At 39.7% G+C, this 17,715-nt stretch overlaps 1 protein-coding gene across 9 annotated transcripts in view; it reads right to left on the reverse strand.

The window, feature by feature from the left end:
* Nucleotides 1-17,715, reverse strand: part of GMEB1 (glucocorticoid modulatory element binding protein 1) — a 43,351-nt gene that overhangs the window by 15,511 nt on the left and 10,125 nt on the right. For 4 of the 9 annotated variants that reach the window (XM_041767893.1, XM_041767891.1, XM_041767890.1 and 1 more), the window contains 4 exons: nt 12,353-12,509; nt 6,107-6,219; nt 5,063-5,187; nt 4,125-4,228 (listed from right to left, as the gene is read on the reverse strand). In XM_041767893.1, the coding sequence (XP_041623827.1) occupies nt 4,125-4,228; nt 5,063-5,187; nt 6,107-6,219; nt 12,353-12,480 (470 nt within the window). In that variant the 5' untranslated portion in view covers nt 12,481-12,509. The remainder of the gene's footprint in view (nt 1-4,124; nt 4,229-5,062; nt 5,188-6,106; nt 6,220-12,352; nt 12,510-17,715) is intronic. The other 5 variants (XM_041767896.1, XM_041767892.1, XM_041767889.1 and 2 more) reach the window with 2 other exon arrangements.

Consider the following 17,715-nt stretch of genomic DNA (forward strand, 5'->3'; position numbering starts at 1 on the left):
CCAAAATGGGAAAAGACTAATTCATATATCTCAGCACAACTGAGAAATGCTACACGGGAATAAGAATTTTATGATGGGATTCTGATGTATTAGTATTCCTAGACCAGCAATATCTGTTGCTGCTACTGAAGACATAAAACTTGAGCACATTCCTTTCCTTAATTAAAAAAATAAAATAAAATAATAAAAATAAAAAAATATAAAACTCTATAAATACATAGCAAGTTGATTATACTATACCCCCACTATAAAATGCTCTTATAACTAGATTCACAAGACATTGTTATTATAGGCCATGAGCAAAACCATGGGGTATTTTCATTATACTAAACTCTATGTTATGTTACTTGGCTTTCACTAAAGACCTTTCAGGCATTGATTCCTTCTTACATTTGGGGAAAGTTGGCATGTGCTTGTTTTTCTGGGAAAAAGAACAGGCCAAGAATAACAACAATGAAAGTTAAAAGTACTCCTTACCAATCTTATTCAACTACTGATTTCTATATACAAGTCATCTAAAATAATTTTTAATGTGTCTATTAAAATAATATGTGAAGAAAAATTAATAGTTTCTGTGAAAAATACAGAAAACTATAAGGAAAACTGCTGCCCTTTAAAAAATCCAACAACACAGAAATAACATTAATATTTTGGCGTATTTTCTTCCATTAAATTTTAAGTACATATATGTGTGTCTACAGTCTAAAATCACACTGTAGGGGATCCCCAGGTAGCTCAGCAGTTTAGAGCCTGCCTTTGTCCCAGAGCATGATCCTGGAGTCCCGGGATCAAGTTCCATGTCGGGCTCCCTGCATGGAGTCTGCTTCTCCCTCTGCCTGTGTCTCTGCCTCTCTCTCTCTCTGTGTCTCTTGTGAATAAATAAAATCTTTAAAAAATAATAATAATAAAATAAAATAAGATAAAATTATACTGTAATATATATATACAGTATATATGTAATATATAATATATACAAATATTATGTATTTTGAACTCACGTAAACTCACGACCCTGAGATCAAGACCCAAGCTGAAAGCAGGAGTCAGACACTTAACCAATGGAGCCATCCAGGTGCCCCTTTGGATATGTGTGTACATATGTGTGTGTGTGTGTGTGTGTGTGTGTGTATTTTTTTTTTAAGATTTTTTATTTATTTATTCATAGAGACAGAGAGAGAGAGAAGCAGAGACACAGGCAGAGGAAGAAGCAGGCACCATACAGAGAGCCCAATGTGGGATTGGATCCAGGGTCTCCAGGATCACGCCCTGGGCTGCAGGCGGTGCTAAACCGCTGTGTCACCGGGGCTGCCCTTTTTTTTTTTTTAAGATTTTATATATATATATATATATATGGAACTATATAAGTGAGCTCTACACCCAGCATGGGGGGGTGGGTTGAACTCACAAACCCCAAATTAAGAGTTGCATGCTCTACGAAGCCACCAGGCACCCCCAATTTTATATTTTTTTCTTTCTTTCTTTACGTCATAAGCATTTTTCCATGTAAAATCTCTTTAGAAATGACATCATATATATTTAGATAAGCCATAAATTTATTTTTTGAAAGATTTTATTTGACAAAGAGAGTAAGAGAGAGAGAAAGCACACACCCACAAGTAGGGGGAGCAGCAGAGGGAGAGGTAGAAGTGGGCACTTTACAAGCAGGAAGCCTGATGTGGCTTGATCCCAGGGCCTTAGGATCGTGACCTTAGCCAAAGGCAGACACTTAACTGACTGAGCCACCCAGGCACCCCTATCTTTTCTTTTTCTAAAATATTTTTTTTTATTTGAGAGAGAGAGAAAAAAAATCAAGCACAAATAGGGGGAGGGACGGAGGGAGAGGTAGAAGCAGGCTCCCTACTGATACCCTGGCATCACAAACTATGCCAAAGGCAGATGCTTAACTGATTTAGCCACTCAGGTGTCCCTAAAGCAGACCATAATTTTCAACAATGTTGCAATGAACATCTTTTTTTTTTTTTTTTTAAGATTTTATTTATTTATTTGAGAGAGAGAGCAGGAGCGGAGTGAGGGGCAGAGGGAGAAGTAGACAACCAGCTGAGCAGGGAGCCTAATATGGGGCTCCATCCCAGGACCCAATCCCAGGACCCTGGGTTCATGACCTGAGTTGAAAGCCAAGTACTTGACAACTGGGCCACCCAGGCACCCCTGCAATGAACACCTCTATGTCTGAATCTCTATAAGCACTACAGATTTTTCTTAGGACAGATCCCTTAAAAAGAATTAAAGACAAAGGGTAGGATGCTCTTGTGGCTGTTGATACATGTTCTGTGGGCAACTTTCCATTCCTGGCCACATTTAAAAATTTCTATCAATAGGTGAGTGCTCAAAGAATACTAATTAATGTTAATCTTCACTAGAGGGGGGAAAGTTACAATAAGCTTGTTGCATAAAGAGATGGGGATGAGGGTATTACACATTCTGAAGTTTATTTCTGTGGTACAATGAAGGCAAGGATTGCATTCACTGAGTATGAGTTACTATTAATAGCACTCTCTATTTTACCAGATTATCACAGAACTTGTCGGTCAGCCCACAATTCATGGTTGGCACACTTACTCAGCAGCAGGTTTAGCCCTGCCTATGCTTGGTGATCTCAAGTAGGATTGTCATCTACTCCTGAACTTCTCCACCCAGAAAGGATCCTAACATCCTGACATCAGATAAATTTGCCCTGCGTGCTGGGAAGAGTTAATTTAAGTCAATCTTCCTTTTCTAATAAGAATTTTAAGAACTAACTAAATAAATAAATAAATAAAAGAATTTTAAGAAACTAGTTGATGAAGGTCAATAGACAGATTGCCAAGCCAATTCTTCAGAGGCAATAAAATTTTCAAATTAAAGAAAAAATATGGAATTATTTGTATTCTACCATGACTAAGTCCCCCAAAGTTAGTTGAAAGGTATATGCTGAGGGGCACCTGGGTGGTGCAGTTGGTTAAGCATTTGACTCTTGGTTTCAGCTTGGTTTCGGCTCAGGTGGAGATCTCAGGGTAGTGACATCGAACCCTGCATCTAGCTCCATGCTCCCCACAGAGTCTACTTAAGACTCTTTCCAGGAGTGCCTGGGTGGCAAAAGCATCTGACTCTTGGTTTATTTATTTTTTTTTTTTAATTTTATTTACTTATGATAGTCATACAGAGAGAGAGAGAGGCAGAGACATAGGCAGAGGGAGTAGCAGGCTCCATGCACCAGGAGCCCAATGTGGGATTTGATCCCGGGTTTCGAGGATCACGCCCTGGGCCAAAGGCAGGCGCCAAACCACTGCGCCACCCAGGGATCCCTGACTCTTGGTTTAAACTCAGGTCGTTGGGATCCCTGGGTGGCGCAGCAGTTTGGCGCGTGCCTTTGGCCCAGGGCGCAATCCTGGAGACCCGAGATCGAATCCCACATCAGGCTCCCGGTGCATGGAGCCTGCTTCTCCCTCTGCCTGTGTCTCTGCCTCTCTCTCTCTCTCTCTCTCTCTCTGTGACTATCATAAATAAATAAAAAAAATAAAAATAAAAATAAATAAAAATAAAAATAAATTAAAAAATAAAAAAAATAAACTCAGGTTGTTGATCATGAGATCAAGCCCTGGGACCAGCTCCACTCAGCATGGAGTCTGCTTGAGATTTTTTTTCTCCCTCTGTCCATCCTGCTCCTGTGCTCTCTTTCTCTAAAATAAACAAATAAAGGATGCATGGTGGCTCAGTAGTTGAGCATCTGCCTTTGGCTCAGGGATTGACCCCGGGTATGGGGATGGAGTCCCATATCAGGCTTCCCACAGAGAGCCTACTTCTCCCTCTGCCTGTGTCTCTGCCTCTCTCTCTGTCTCTCTCATGAATAAATATATAAAATCTTTTAAATAAAATAAAATAAACAAATAAATCTTAATAAAGAAAAAAAGATTCTTTTTCTCTCCCCACCCCACGCTCTCCCTTCTAAAACAAGTAAATCTTTAAAAAAACAAAAAACAGAAAAGGTATGTGCTTGTTGTTTTTTAAATTTATTTATTTTTGGCAAACTCTACACTCAATGTGGGGCTCTGAGATCAAGAGTTGCATACTCTTCCGACTGAACCAGGCAGGCACCCTGGTAAGTGCTTGTTACTAAAGCTCACCTGAGCATGATTCCACCCAGACGAATGGCTCTCTTCCAGTCCTTTAGGGTGGACTTGCCAGCCAGATGAACAAAATGCTTGGGACTGATCAACTGATCATTGAACTAAGGTAAAAAGAAAAGTCCAAATTAACCCAAGGTCAACTTAGGCAGGCCAAGAGGGAAAGAAAGATAACTCTACTTGTTACGTACAAAAAATACCCAGATGACATCTTAAGTCATAGCCTTGTATCTTCCAGCCTCCTGCCCTGCTGTGCCAGAGAAGATGATCCTTCTCTGGGCACAGTGCCCTGTCCTGGTACAAAGCTACATATGACAGGAGTAAGATCAGAGATTAATACACTGATTAGCATCTGAATCCATTTATGCCCTAAATCAGGCACTTGGGTCCAACACTGCAGAGGCTGTTTAAATAAACTGAAGTAATCTACCCAGCCCTGATGACAAGATGTGGTAGAAAGAATAAGTACCACAGACACCACTATCAATGCAGAGCCTCAAAACTCTATAATTCTTAATGATTCTAGGATGATGCCACTGATGGTACAGTGGCTACCAATAGAGACAGAATAAACAATTATTTCTACTTTGTGCTCTCATGAAAATTTGTTTTTATTAGTAATAATTTTCAATAAACTCTATTATTCATTCAACAAACATTTATTGATAAATATGCCAAGCATCATTCTAAGTGCTGGGGATATGGCAGTGAGCAAGACAAACAAGTTCTCAGCTCTCAAAAAACCTGTATTCTGCATGGGACTTGAACCCAGGTCAATTTCACTCCAAAGTCCTTATGTTTTTCTGTGACACCATGGGATTATAGCCACAAAACTGAAAACATTGATATGATAGATAAGAGAGAAGAGGCAGTGAAACTATACTCTTTGAAAATAAGGAGCCCCCAAATAGACCCCAATAAGGAGAAAAGACAATTACCTTGACACATTTCACATTTATTCCTGGACACACAAACTTCTTCCAGAGGAGAATGGCTTTGCTCTCCCCACAAGTTATGGGGTAAGCAATTTCCATATCCTCATTTGCTTCTATAGTGCTTGCATCTGAAAATAGAAAAAAAAAAATTTAGTTATTTATTGAACACTTTTCCTCAAAAGCTTAATTCAAAATCTCTTATCTCTTGGTTCCTCTGAGGAGCTAACAGTTTACATTGGCTGAGAATGTTTTGGAATCTTCTGGAAAAATTTGACAAAACAACTCTCTTACCAAGCTCACACTATGTGCCAGACACAGTCCTATGTACTTTTACATGCTTAATTTTATTTTGTTCTTACAACAATCCTGTGAGGCAATGACTGTTTTCAACGTATATAGGTGGGACTCAGAAAGGTGAAGTGACTTTCCCAAGGACACACAGCTAAGAAGTGAGAAAGTAGAATTTAAACTCAGGTTTGTAGGGCAGCCCCAAGGGCTCAGTGGTTTAGCGCTGCCTTCAGCCCAGGGTGTGATCCTGGAGACCGGGGATGGAGTCCCACATCAGGATCCCTACATGAAGCCTGCTTCTCCCTCTGCCTGTGTCTATGCACCTCTCTCTCTGTGTGTCTCTCATGAATAAATACATCTTTAAAAAAAATAAATAAATAAACCCAGGTTTGTCTAATTTCAAAGTTTTTTTTTTTTTTTTCCCAGTTTCTTTACACTGACTGCTTTCCAATCAACACATCCTAAGTTCTCATCAACAACTTCCCTAATGACAGGATCAACCTTGAGGTTCCAATTTCTTTGTGGAATTTTTGTAGATGAAGATCTTTTCAGCACCCTAGCAAACTGATGTTAAACAATCAACTGACAGCTCTAGCATCTTAGTAGTGTCTCTAGATGCACTAGAGATGTCAAATTGATGGCTGCATTATTATTGGTAGGGCATATGGGGTAGGGGGGAAAAACTGTAAGGCACAAAAGGGATGAAATCTCAAGTAAGAAAGCTAAGGTCAAAGATACTGGAGTAACAAAAAGACTTACCAATCCCTTCCTCAATTTTGTGAATTGTGTGAGTTTCTACTGCTACAACTGCCGTGTTGTTCTCGGACCCAGGTTCATAAATCCTGTTGTAAAAGTGTCCATCGATAAACAAACTACATAAATCATGAAAAAATTAATATTCACAGCATGGGGTTAAGAAATTTGTTATAATCTATCTCAAAAGGAATAAAATAAATATACTTTACAACTATGTTAGTGCTTTGACTAATTCCCCATTGTATTTAAACTCCAAACTGCCCAGGACTGCTTAGCAGCTACTGCCATAAACATGAATCCAACAACTTTCCTCATTTCAAAGAAAGTTCCTCTTGCTACTGTCTTTACATCACCACTTGTTACTGTTTACAACAGACTTTTGCCTTCATAACTTTAAATGCTTGTGACATAAAATGTTGCTTCAAGTATAAGATTAAATTATATTATAGAATTAACCAAACAAGACTTAAAAGTAATACTGTTGGATACTTCAAGACAGGAAGAACCCACTGGCCATAGAAGCTGATGTCCTTTGTTGGAATCTAGACACTTTAGTCTTTTTTAGTACTTTAGTATTTTTCAAAGCATCATAACCAAACTATTGACATGAGCAAAGCCTAGTTGAAAAGAGAGAGAGTGGAGATCCCTGGGTGGCTCAGTGGTTTAGCGCCTGCCTTTGGCCCAGGTCCTGATCCTGGAGTCCCGGGATCGGGTTCCACGTCGGGCTCCCTGCATGGAGCCTGCTTTTCCCTCTGCCAATGTCTCTGCCAGTCTCTCTCTCTCTCTCATGAACAAATAAATAAAATCTTTAAAAATAAATAAATAAATAAAATATCACTTAGGGAAAGTCTCTCTAAAATGTTTCTATCTTCTGTGGTGCCTGGGTGGCTCAGTTGGTTAAGTGTCAGACTCTTGACTGTTACTCAGGTCATGATATCAGAGTCGTGAGATCAAGCCCCACATCAGTCTCTGCACTGGGCATGGAGCCTGCTTAAGATTCTCTTACTTTCCCTCTCCTCATCCCCATCTATCCCTCTATAAATAAATAAATAAATAAATAAATAAATAAATAAATAAATAAATAAATAAATAAATAAATAAATAAATAAATAAATATTTCTACCTTCTAAGAAATGGGCTCAGATAACCTAATACACTAACAACCTATGTTTAATTTCTATAATAAAGTTCATGTATTAACCATTGCATCTTGTTATTTGAAAGCACTGCCTGAATAAATATCTCTTGTATCAGTGATCACTCACTCCCATGGTGACATCCCTAGCACAGACCTCTTCTCTGAATTTCACACCAGGATACAGTTAACTGCTAAATAAATAAATGCATTTGGATGTCCCAAAGGACTTTGCTGATTCATTATGTCTAAAATGACCAAGTTCTCGGGATTCCTGGGTGGCTCAGTGGATGAGTGTCTTTCTTTGGCTCAGGGTCCCTGGATTGAGTCCCACCTCAGGCTCCCCACAGGGAGCCTGCTTCTCCTTCTGCCTATGTCTGCCTCTCTCTGTATGTCTCTCATGAATAAATAAAATCTTTAAAAAATTAAAAATTAAAATAAAATGACCAAGTTCTCTTCCCTCTCCTAAACCATTCTTCTATTTCCTATGCTTGTTAGTGGCACCACCAGTACTTTACAGCCTAAGACAGAAGCCTGGGAATTACATCAGACTTCTCCCTCTTCCTCCTCCTCAACTCCCACATACTCAGCCACCAAATCCTACCAGATGTATCTCCTTAACACCAGCCAGCCTCCTTGTCTCTTTTTCCACTGCTACTGCCTTAATTCAGGCTGCATCATCTCTAGTCTGAACTAGTCTCCTTGCATCTACGGATCTTCTGTATTCCTACCAGAGTGATCACATAAATCCCTCCTTAAAACCTTCCAAGAACCCTCTACTTGCTGTAACAATAAAGCCTCAAATCCTTAATAAGATATTTAAGTTGCTCCAAGATCTGGCCCCTGGTTTCAACTCTCCCTAAACCCCACTTTATAATCCAAGCCCCAGTCATACCAAATTATCTGTGGCTCCCAGAATTATCATCTTCTTTTACACCTTCTATCTTTGATCTCACTTCCTGCTTTCCCCAGAACATCCTTTCCTATCTGTTTGTTTGTTCTTAAGATTTTATTTTTAAGTCATCTTTACACCTAATGTGGGCCTTGAACTTATAACCACAAAGAGTTGCATGCTTTACTGACTGAGCCAATCAGGTGCCCCTCTATTTATTTTTTAATGAGTAGCCTCTATGATGCTTTTCCTTTCTGATATTCCACCAGTATAATCACCTACGTCCTCTTTTGTGATCCAATTGTACTTTACACTTTGTCACAACACATATAACACTTAATATTATACGTTTGTTTAGCTGTCTGCCTCCCCTTGGATATAGTCTAAGAGGCCCCTGAGAGCAGAGATTCTGTCTTATTTATTTACTCAATTTTGTATGTCTAGTGTATCGAATATAACTAAAACATAGCAAAGCACCCAATAAGGGCTAGTCAGTGAATGAGTGTTATGATAAACATGAGAAATCGCTGCTTTAAGTAAGTTCTGTAAACTCATTCTAAATTGACCAATATGGGGACGCGTGGGTGGCTCAGCAGTTGAGCATCTGCCTTTGGCTCAAGGCATGATCCCGGGGTCCTGGGATAGAGTCCCATAGCGGGTTCCCTACAAGGAGTCTGCTTCTCCCTCTGCCTATGTCTCTGCCTCTCTCTGTGTGTCTCATGAAGAAATAAATACAATCTTTAAAAAATAGAAAAAATAAATTGACCAATATGTGCAAATCCTTTAAAAGAAGAAATTCTTATTTATATATAATTTCAACAGCCAGTAAATTGCACTTGTGGTGGGAAGTGGGGTACAGTCTATATTTTTGTAAGTAAACAGGGTTTTATCAAGAAAAAATTTCCTGGGGTGCCTGGGTGGCTCAGTTAGTTAAGTGTCTGACTCATGATTTCAGCTCAGGTCATGATCTCAGGGTCTCAAGATTGAGCCCCGTATCAGGCTCCACACTCAGTGTGCAGCCTGCTTGGGATTCTCTCTCTCTTTTCCTCTGTGCCACCCCCCCCCCCCCAAACACACACCTGCATGGGCAAGTACACACACATGTTCTCTCTCTCAAAAAAATAAATAAGTATGGGGGATCCCTGGGTAGCTCAGCGGTTTAGCACCTGCCTTTGGCCTAGGGTCGATCCTGGAGTCCTAGGATCAAGTCCCACATCAGGCTCCCTACATGGAGGCTGTTTCTCCCTCTGCCTGTGTCTCTACTCTCTCCCTCTCTGTATCTCTCATGAATAAATAAATAAAATCTTAAAATTAAATAAAATAAATAAATAAATAAATAATAAGTAAAACAAAATAAAATATAACTAGAGAAATCAGCTGAGCATTGATTGGCAGCCATCTCAAAATTCAGGACCTGAAAATGTATTCATTAGCTCATATGGCAATTTTTTTTTTAATTTTTATTTATTTATGATAGTCACACAGAGAGAGAGAGAGAGAGAGAGAGAGAGAGAGAGAGAGAGAAAGAGGCAGAGACATAGGCAGAGAGAGAAGCAGGCTCCATGCACCCGAAGCCCGACGTGGGATTCGATCCCGGGTCTCCAGGATCGCGCCCTGGGCCAAAGGCAGGCGCTAAACCGCTGCACCACCCAGAGATCCCCTCATATGGCAAATTTAGAGTAAACAGTAGATTGGGGAGTCAACGTATTGTACAAAGATGCCTATAATCTAATCAAGCAATGAGACTTTTCCAAAAAAAGCAGTATTATTTGGAAAATAAAAAAGACACACAAAACAAGTGGAACTGACCTTCAAAATAATTAAGTCTCTAAGTGTTTTCTGTCTCTAGGAGGACTAGGATTAAGTGACAATTAGAGCACTTTAGGAAAAATAGAAGAAACAATGACTCCAAGAGAAAATAAAGCTGCCATGCACAAAAGAATCTTCTGCTAATTCTTCCTCATTACCCTTTCTCAAAGGGCAACAACTATGAATATGTGTGTAGGTAAGAAATGAAATTCCCAAACAAGTGAATTTAAATAAGCATGCATAATCTTTAGGTGCCAATAAAAATTCTAAACACTGTATCCACTATATGTCAGTAATTATTTTTTCTTAAGATTTTATTTTTTTTAAGCCATCTTTCCACCCAATGTAGGGCTTGAATTCACAACCCTGAGATCAAGCATTGTACAGTCCAAATGAGCCAGCCAGGCACCCCATCAGTACTTAAGTCAACTTTCCCTTACAGATCTTAGAATATTGCCTTCAATATTCAGAAATGCCAGCAGACTATGGTTATATTTTAAAAACTAAAAAATCCTTACTTTTACAAGACACATACTAATGTCTAGGATTTGCTTCAAAAAACTTAGGGGTAGGCAGATGTAGAGATGAAATAAGACTGGCCATGTGTTGATAACTGTTGAAGTTGGGTGATGGGTGTGTACACAAGGGTTCATTATAGTATTTTTTAAATTTTAGGGTATATTTCAAATTTCCTATACTAAAAAAAAAACAAACAAAAAAACAAGGTATGTTACTTAGTAGACTGAGATTGAATTATGTGTTTGCCCAAGGACATTCTCTCTCTCTCTCTCTCTTTTGTTGTTTTTTGTTTGTTTAAAGTAAGCTCCACACTGGGTATGGAGCCCAATGTAGGGCTTGAACTCATAACCCTGAGATCAAGACCTGAGCTGAAATCAAGACTCCGGATGCTTAGCCAACTGAGTCACCCAGGCACCCCTCTTCTTTCTTTCTTTAAGTAATCTCTATACCCAACACGGGGCTCAAACTCACAACCCCAGGATCAAGAGTCACATGCTCTACTGGCTGAGCCAGCCAGGAACCCCAAGATCATTTCTAACTGTATAAAGAATCTTTCAAAAAAAAAAAAGAATCTTTCATACATTGAAGATAAAATACCCCTCCCTCCTCTCTGTAGATCTAATTCTTTTTTTTTTTTTTTTTTAAGATTTTATTTATTTCTTCATGAGAGACACACAGAGAGAGCGAGGCAGAGACACAGGCAAAGGGAGAAGCAGGCTCCACACAGGGAGCTCACCGTGGGACTCGATCCTGGGTCTCCAGGATCACGACAGCTGAGCCATCCAGGCTGCCCTGTAGATCTAATTCTTATTTAAACTTCAATACCATTTAAAAGATCCTATCTCGGGATGCCTGGGAGGCTCAGCAGATGAGCCTCTGCCTTAGGCTCAGGGTGTGATCCCGGAGTCCTAGGATGGAGTCCCATATTGGGCTCCTTGCTTTGAGCCTGCTTCTCCTGTCTTTCCCTCTCTCTCTGCCTCTCTCTGTGTCTCTCATGAATAAGTAAATAAAATCTTAAAATAACTAAATAAATAAAAGATCCTATCTCTTCTTTCAAATTCATAATGATCCTCTGAATTCAAGCTACTTGCTAACCATAATACTTGGCACTTTTTAGATTTTTGCGAAGTGACCTCTTTATTTACATATATGTATTTTGGTTTGCACAACTAAACTGCAGGCTCCATGATGGTGGGAACCATGTGCTATATTTATATTTCTTCCAATGCTTTGTAATACCCTAGATAATAGTAGGGTCATTAATATATATTTTTTGATAAGCTAAGCTTGATTAATTTGCCCATCTCGGGCAGCCCTGGTGGCTTGGCGGTTTGGCGCCGCCTTCAGCCCAGGGCGGGATCCTGGGGACCCAGGATCCAGTCCCGCGTTAGGCTCCCTGCATGGAGCCTGCTTCTCCCTCTGCCTGTGTCTCTACCTCTCTCTGTGTGTGTCTCGAATGAATGAATGAATGAATGAATAAATAAATAAATAAATAAAATCTTAAAAAAAAAATTTGCCCATCTCTTAGAGTCCAGACTGCTTCTGATAGGAAAACTTTTGTAATTGCCTTGCCTAACCTCCTCTGACTAACTACACTGTCTTTTGGTAAACATGTACCAAGACCCTGTGCTAGACAGTGTGGATAAATAAGAGGAAGGAACCATGTAACTTATCCTCAAAGAGCTTACAGTAGACAAGAGGGAGAGAGACAAGGACACGATTCACTGTCGTATTACAATGACAAATATAGCACATAATACTTAATAAAGATGTTAGCCAGCTCTGAGAGACTGATGTTGAATGTTCCCTCATGCTAAGCAATCATACAGTTATAATTTCCCCACTCTTTAAACCTCCCAAATTTTTCACAATATCCAAATCTCTAGTAACTTACCCTTGCTGCACAGGCTGTAACTGCAGGATCACTTGGGTTTTAGTGTCTTCAGGGTTCTCTCCTTCATTTCCTTCAGTGGGTACCACAACCACATCCCCCACTGGAACACTCACTTCTGCATTAGCCATCTTTCACATGAAGTCAGATAGCTGGACTGCTGTCAGAAACAAGAAGCACCAATGACTTTGGTATGAAAAGATGGCTACCATAGGAAAGCAACACCAAGATAATTATGACTACCAATTCCAAGATCGTGGTCCTTTGAAAGGATGGGAACTGTGAGAAGCAGCTGACCTAGGCTCTGATCTTTCCAGAAATGCCTTAGTACTCACTTGTTGATTTAGGGCTTCTTAGTATATATGATTCACCCAGTGCTGTACTGGAGCTTGCTCTCTCTCTCTCTCTCTCTCTCTCTTTTTTTTTTTTTTAAGATTTCATTTATTTATTTGAAAGAGAGAGAGGGAGACCACAAAGGGAAAGGGAAAAGCATACTCCCCACTAAGCAGAGAGCCCAATGTGGGACTCAATCCCAGGACCCTGAGATCATGACTAGAGCCAAAAGCAGTTACTTAACTGAACGAGCCACCCAGGCACCCTGGAGCCTGCTCTTGAGAACCAACAGTGCACATCTCTTCCCAACTCCAAGTTTGGGGACATCGAATTAGTAGCTTGAAATCAGTGATGCTGGGAGTTTATACACCACAGAAATTGGCAAGCACTACAAATCAAGATTGTTCTTGTTGTTGTTTGTTTTTATTTTTTCTGGAAAACTGATTTACAGCACACTACTAGTTCCATCCCAAATAAACCCCAAGAAAGTAGGAATAATCTATTTTCTATGCAACCAGCCATTACACCTCATTAAGTGCTCTGTCCTTTGTGAATTACTTAATAAGTACCTGCTAACTGAAATAAACTGTGTAGGAAGAAGAATGACTTGCATTACATGATTGTTTAATAAATACTGAATCCAATTGCACGACCTCTAGGAACTTCTTACTACCTCTTTGCCTCAGACTGAATGGAGGGATGATTTTGCCTGACATCTCCCTTGCAGACTTGTTGGGGATAGCCGTGTCCAGCACCATATGCTCCTTGACTCTAATGTAATTCAAAGCATTATCCCAATTTTAATGAAAACTCAGAGGGCCCCAGGACATTCTGCAGCAGTTAGTCCTCACGGTTGCAAAGAAAGGAGTCACTTAAGAGAGTATAGGTAGGAGCCACTGTGTTTACTTAGATACGTGAGATGATTAGGACATGTTGAACAGAGTAGGCACATGGTGGATGCATGTTTGAGTATGTGATTGGTAGTCAAACAACTGAATCCACAGCACTTGTTTGCTGTGTCACAGCACTTGTTTGCCTATAATATGCATACTTAAGCACAGCCCTCAAAACTCCCTCATCTAGCCCCCAAATAGTTTTCCAATTTCATCTACAACTGTAATTCCCCAAGAATCTTAATTGCCAGCCATACCAGCCTCCCCCTATACTCTGCACATACAATATGTACATTCAGGTTTCTATACCTTTGTTATTCCTTAAGCCCAAACTCTCTTCTTGTCTCCTTCTCCTTTCAAGGCTCAGTTCAAAGCTCACTCCTCCGCAAAGCCCCTGCCAAACCATTTTCTTGTCTTTAGTCCCCTAACACTTGGTTTGTAGCTCTCCTCTAATGATTATCACACTGTGCTTTGTATTATAGTTGACTGAACAGACCTCTATCTCCATAACTGCACTATACTCTCCATGAGTTGCTTCTCTTTTTTTGTTTTTTAATTTTGGGGGCATTTTTAATTCTATAAGGGCAGGAGCTGCTTCTTTAAAAAGCTTGTTTCCCACAGCACTGTTTATCATGGCACTGACACATTGATTCAATCAACTTTTGTTTTTGACTAAATTCCTCATATCAGAGGTATGCTTCTGCCTTTTATGATTCTCACATTCAAACTTTGTTATTTATACCTCCTGCTATATGCTATACCTCCTGCACCCAAAAGCACCTTAACATTTATTTTGTAGGCACCTTAAACTCATTTTCTCTCATAAACCTGTTTCCTGCCTCTGTAAATGGCACAATCCTCTACCCATTTTCTCAAGTCAGAAACTAAAGACTTGAGAAACCCCAAGAAACTTGGGAGTTTCATTCTTTCATTTTCATTCTTTTCTCTCTAAATCCAATCCACTACCAAATCCTATCCATTTCTTTTTTTTTTTAATCCTATCCATTCTATCATCTATATTTCTCTTTTAACCACCCCCCATTTTCCATCTGTGCTGCTACCACCATATCCTAAGATGCCACACTGTTACTTGAATTTTTCCAGCTGCTTCTCTCTCATCTATATCCTAATATCTGGTCTTGTTTTCCACTCCATTATCTACAGAATCAACAGAGTCATCTTACTAAAGGCCACAGGCCATTTCCCCATTTCAGAATCCTTCAGTGGACTCTCTTTGCTATTAAAGTGTAAGCATTTAACAGTGCTTACAGAATTCTCCAAAACTATCCCCTGTCCACTGTGCTAGCTTGATTTCTCATAGTTCTTCCTCTCACACTGTGGGCTCCTGTCACTGAATTGTTTTCAGTTTCTCAATATTTCCTCACCTGAGCCTTCAGTTGTTTCCTCTACCTAGAATTCTCTTCTAGGTGCATCTAAGTTATAGAAGTTTAGCAGTGACTAGCCAAAGAGGCTAAACTTCTATAACTTATTTAAAACATCACTTCCTGGGATGCCTGGCTGGCTCAGTTGGTAGAACATGCAACTCCCAATCTCAGGGTCATGAGTTCAAGCCCCATATTGGGCATAGAGTTTACTTAAAAAGTGTTGGTATGGGGGGGTGTCTGGGTGGCTCACTCAATTGAGCATCTGCCTTCAGCTCAGATCATGATCCTAGGATCCTGGGATGGAGCCCCACATTGGGCTCCCTGATCAGTGGGGAGTCTGTCTCTCCCTCTCCCTCTGCCACTCCCCCTGCTTATCCCCTCTGTCAAATAAATAAAATCTTTAAAAATACATACCAAACACACACAAAATGTTCATTCACAGGGAGGCCTGTGACTTCCTTGACTAGATGTTAACCTTGTGTTCTTGCTCCCTTGGAACCTGCTGCAGCACTCCTCTCATAACCATTACCCCCACTTTGTCAGCCTCTCCCCACGCACAGTACATCCTGGGAGAGCAAAGATTGCTTTTCTTCTTCATGCCTAGCTCAGTACCCAGGACACAGAAGTAAATAAAATTTTTAACAATCAGAGTTTAATTTACAAAACTCTCCACCTAAAACTTTCTAAGGAAATCTGGCACATAACTGTATGTAATAAATTTTTGTGTAGTAGTAAATATTTGTTGAACTGGCCATAATGACAGGCAATAAGTTTAGCCTAACTTAACAAATTTATATCCCTTAATTTAGAAAAGTGGGAAATTCTGGAAGTCTTTGAGGGCAAGACGAGTAATTCACACACACAATATTTACTACGTGTAGTTTCTACTAAACGTCAGGCACAGAGTTATTGGGCTTGATGGATATGAAAAGGGACAGGACAAGATCTGCTCTTACAGAACTAAAGAAGGGAAAGATATGCATGACATTGTTACATACTAGAGAAAAAAATTAACTGTAAGATATTACAGTACACTATCTTAACTTCTGTAAATGAAAGGTTTAAAACTAGGGGATGGGGAGCACCTAGGCAGCTCAGTCAATTAAGCAGATGACTCTGGATTTTGGCTCAGGTCATATCAGGGCCCTGGGATCAAGCCCTGCAGCACTCTGAGCTCATGGGGGAGTCTGCTTCAGAATACTCTCCCTCTGCCCCTCCCCCCCTCTCTAATAAATAAACCTTTAAAAAAATAAAACTAGGGGGGATCCCTGGGTGGCTCAGCTGTTTAGCACCTGCCTTTGGCCCAGGGCATGATCCTGGAGTCCCGGGATGGAGTCCCACGTCAGGCTCCCGGCATGGAGCCTGCTTCTCCCTCCTCCTGTGTCTCTGCCTCTCTCTCTCTCTCTCTCTCTCTCTCTCTCTCTATGTCTATCATAAATAAATACATAAATCTTTAAAAAATAAAAAAAATAAAACTAGCAATAAAAAAGAGAATCAATGGACTGGTTCAGCTGGCTGCCAGCAGAACCAAAACAATTAGGACCTTGGAGTATAGAAAAAGACAAAAAAGGATATGACGAAGCATACAAATGCTATCAAATCCTAGAATAACTGAACCAATGGATATCTTTCAAAGTTTGAACCATAAAAATGTAGCTTGAATGAAAATAATCACAGCTAATATTTGTAAGACACTAGTCAAGCACTACTATTACATACTTAATGAATTTAAAAGGTACAAGCTATAGCATGTAACAAACTTATGGAATTTATTATTTTAAAACAGTGGTTTACAGTTTTAAAAATAGCTTAAGTAAATTAATGGATTAGAGGAGGAGAATTAGAAGGATGCTTCTAGTTTTAACCTTCTACTCTAAGGTTGAGTCCTCTCTACAACACTCTGAATAAGTGGTTGACTAACTACTTGATTAATACTTTCCTCAAAAAAAAAATAAAATAAAATAAAAAAAATACTTTCCTCAATGGGAACTCATATTTTACTCCTTAGCCCTTCCATACCTTGGAACCCAAGAGGAATGTTCTCTAACCTTCTGAGTTTACCTGAGAAGGTAATTATAATCATCCACAATATGTCTCTTAGTGTCAGTAAGAGACACAAGTCTGATCCAACATGGCAATTCTTACATTCTTTAGAGAAGCAAGTATAGGTTGAATATCTATTTCCCTAAATACCACATTCCTAACAAGTAACCCGAAACCAGCTCTACAGACTACACTCGCTAAATGCAAGGTCATCTTTTTGAGGTGAGTATAAACTGAAAAGTAGCTCTTGTTTATAGCAACAGAAACTCCTGAGGCAAGATGACCGAGTTGTTCCTTTGGGTATTTCAGGGATGGGACCTTAGAGTATTCATTGTGTAATCACACAACACCCTGTAATTCTAGGGGAAGACACATAAGGGAAAGATGTCAAATTTATGTGAAAAGAGTTATTTTTGGGCAGCCCGGGTGGCTCAGAGGTTTAGCACCGCCTTCAGCCCAGGTCCGGCTCCCTGCATGGAGCCTGCTTCTCCCTCTGCCTCTGCCTCTCTGTCTCTCATGAATAAGTAAATAAAATATTAAAAAAAAAATTGTGTAGTTATTTTCAAAGCCAAAAAAGACATCTTGAAAGTAGGCACGTGACGACTCACATAAGCTACTGAAAAACAAATGACATCTGACCTACTCTGGATTAAATTCATGACTTACGTTCTGAAAACTAATGTTTCTTTTTTGCTGTTTTTTTTTTTTTTTT

The sequence above is a fragment of the Vulpes lagopus genome, chromosome 8 (assembly GCF_018345385.1).
Source record: "Vulpes lagopus strain Blue_001 chromosome 8, ASM1834538v1, whole genome shotgun sequence".
NCBI classification, from domain to species: Eukaryota; Metazoa; Chordata; class Mammalia; order Carnivora; family Canidae; genus Vulpes; species Vulpes lagopus.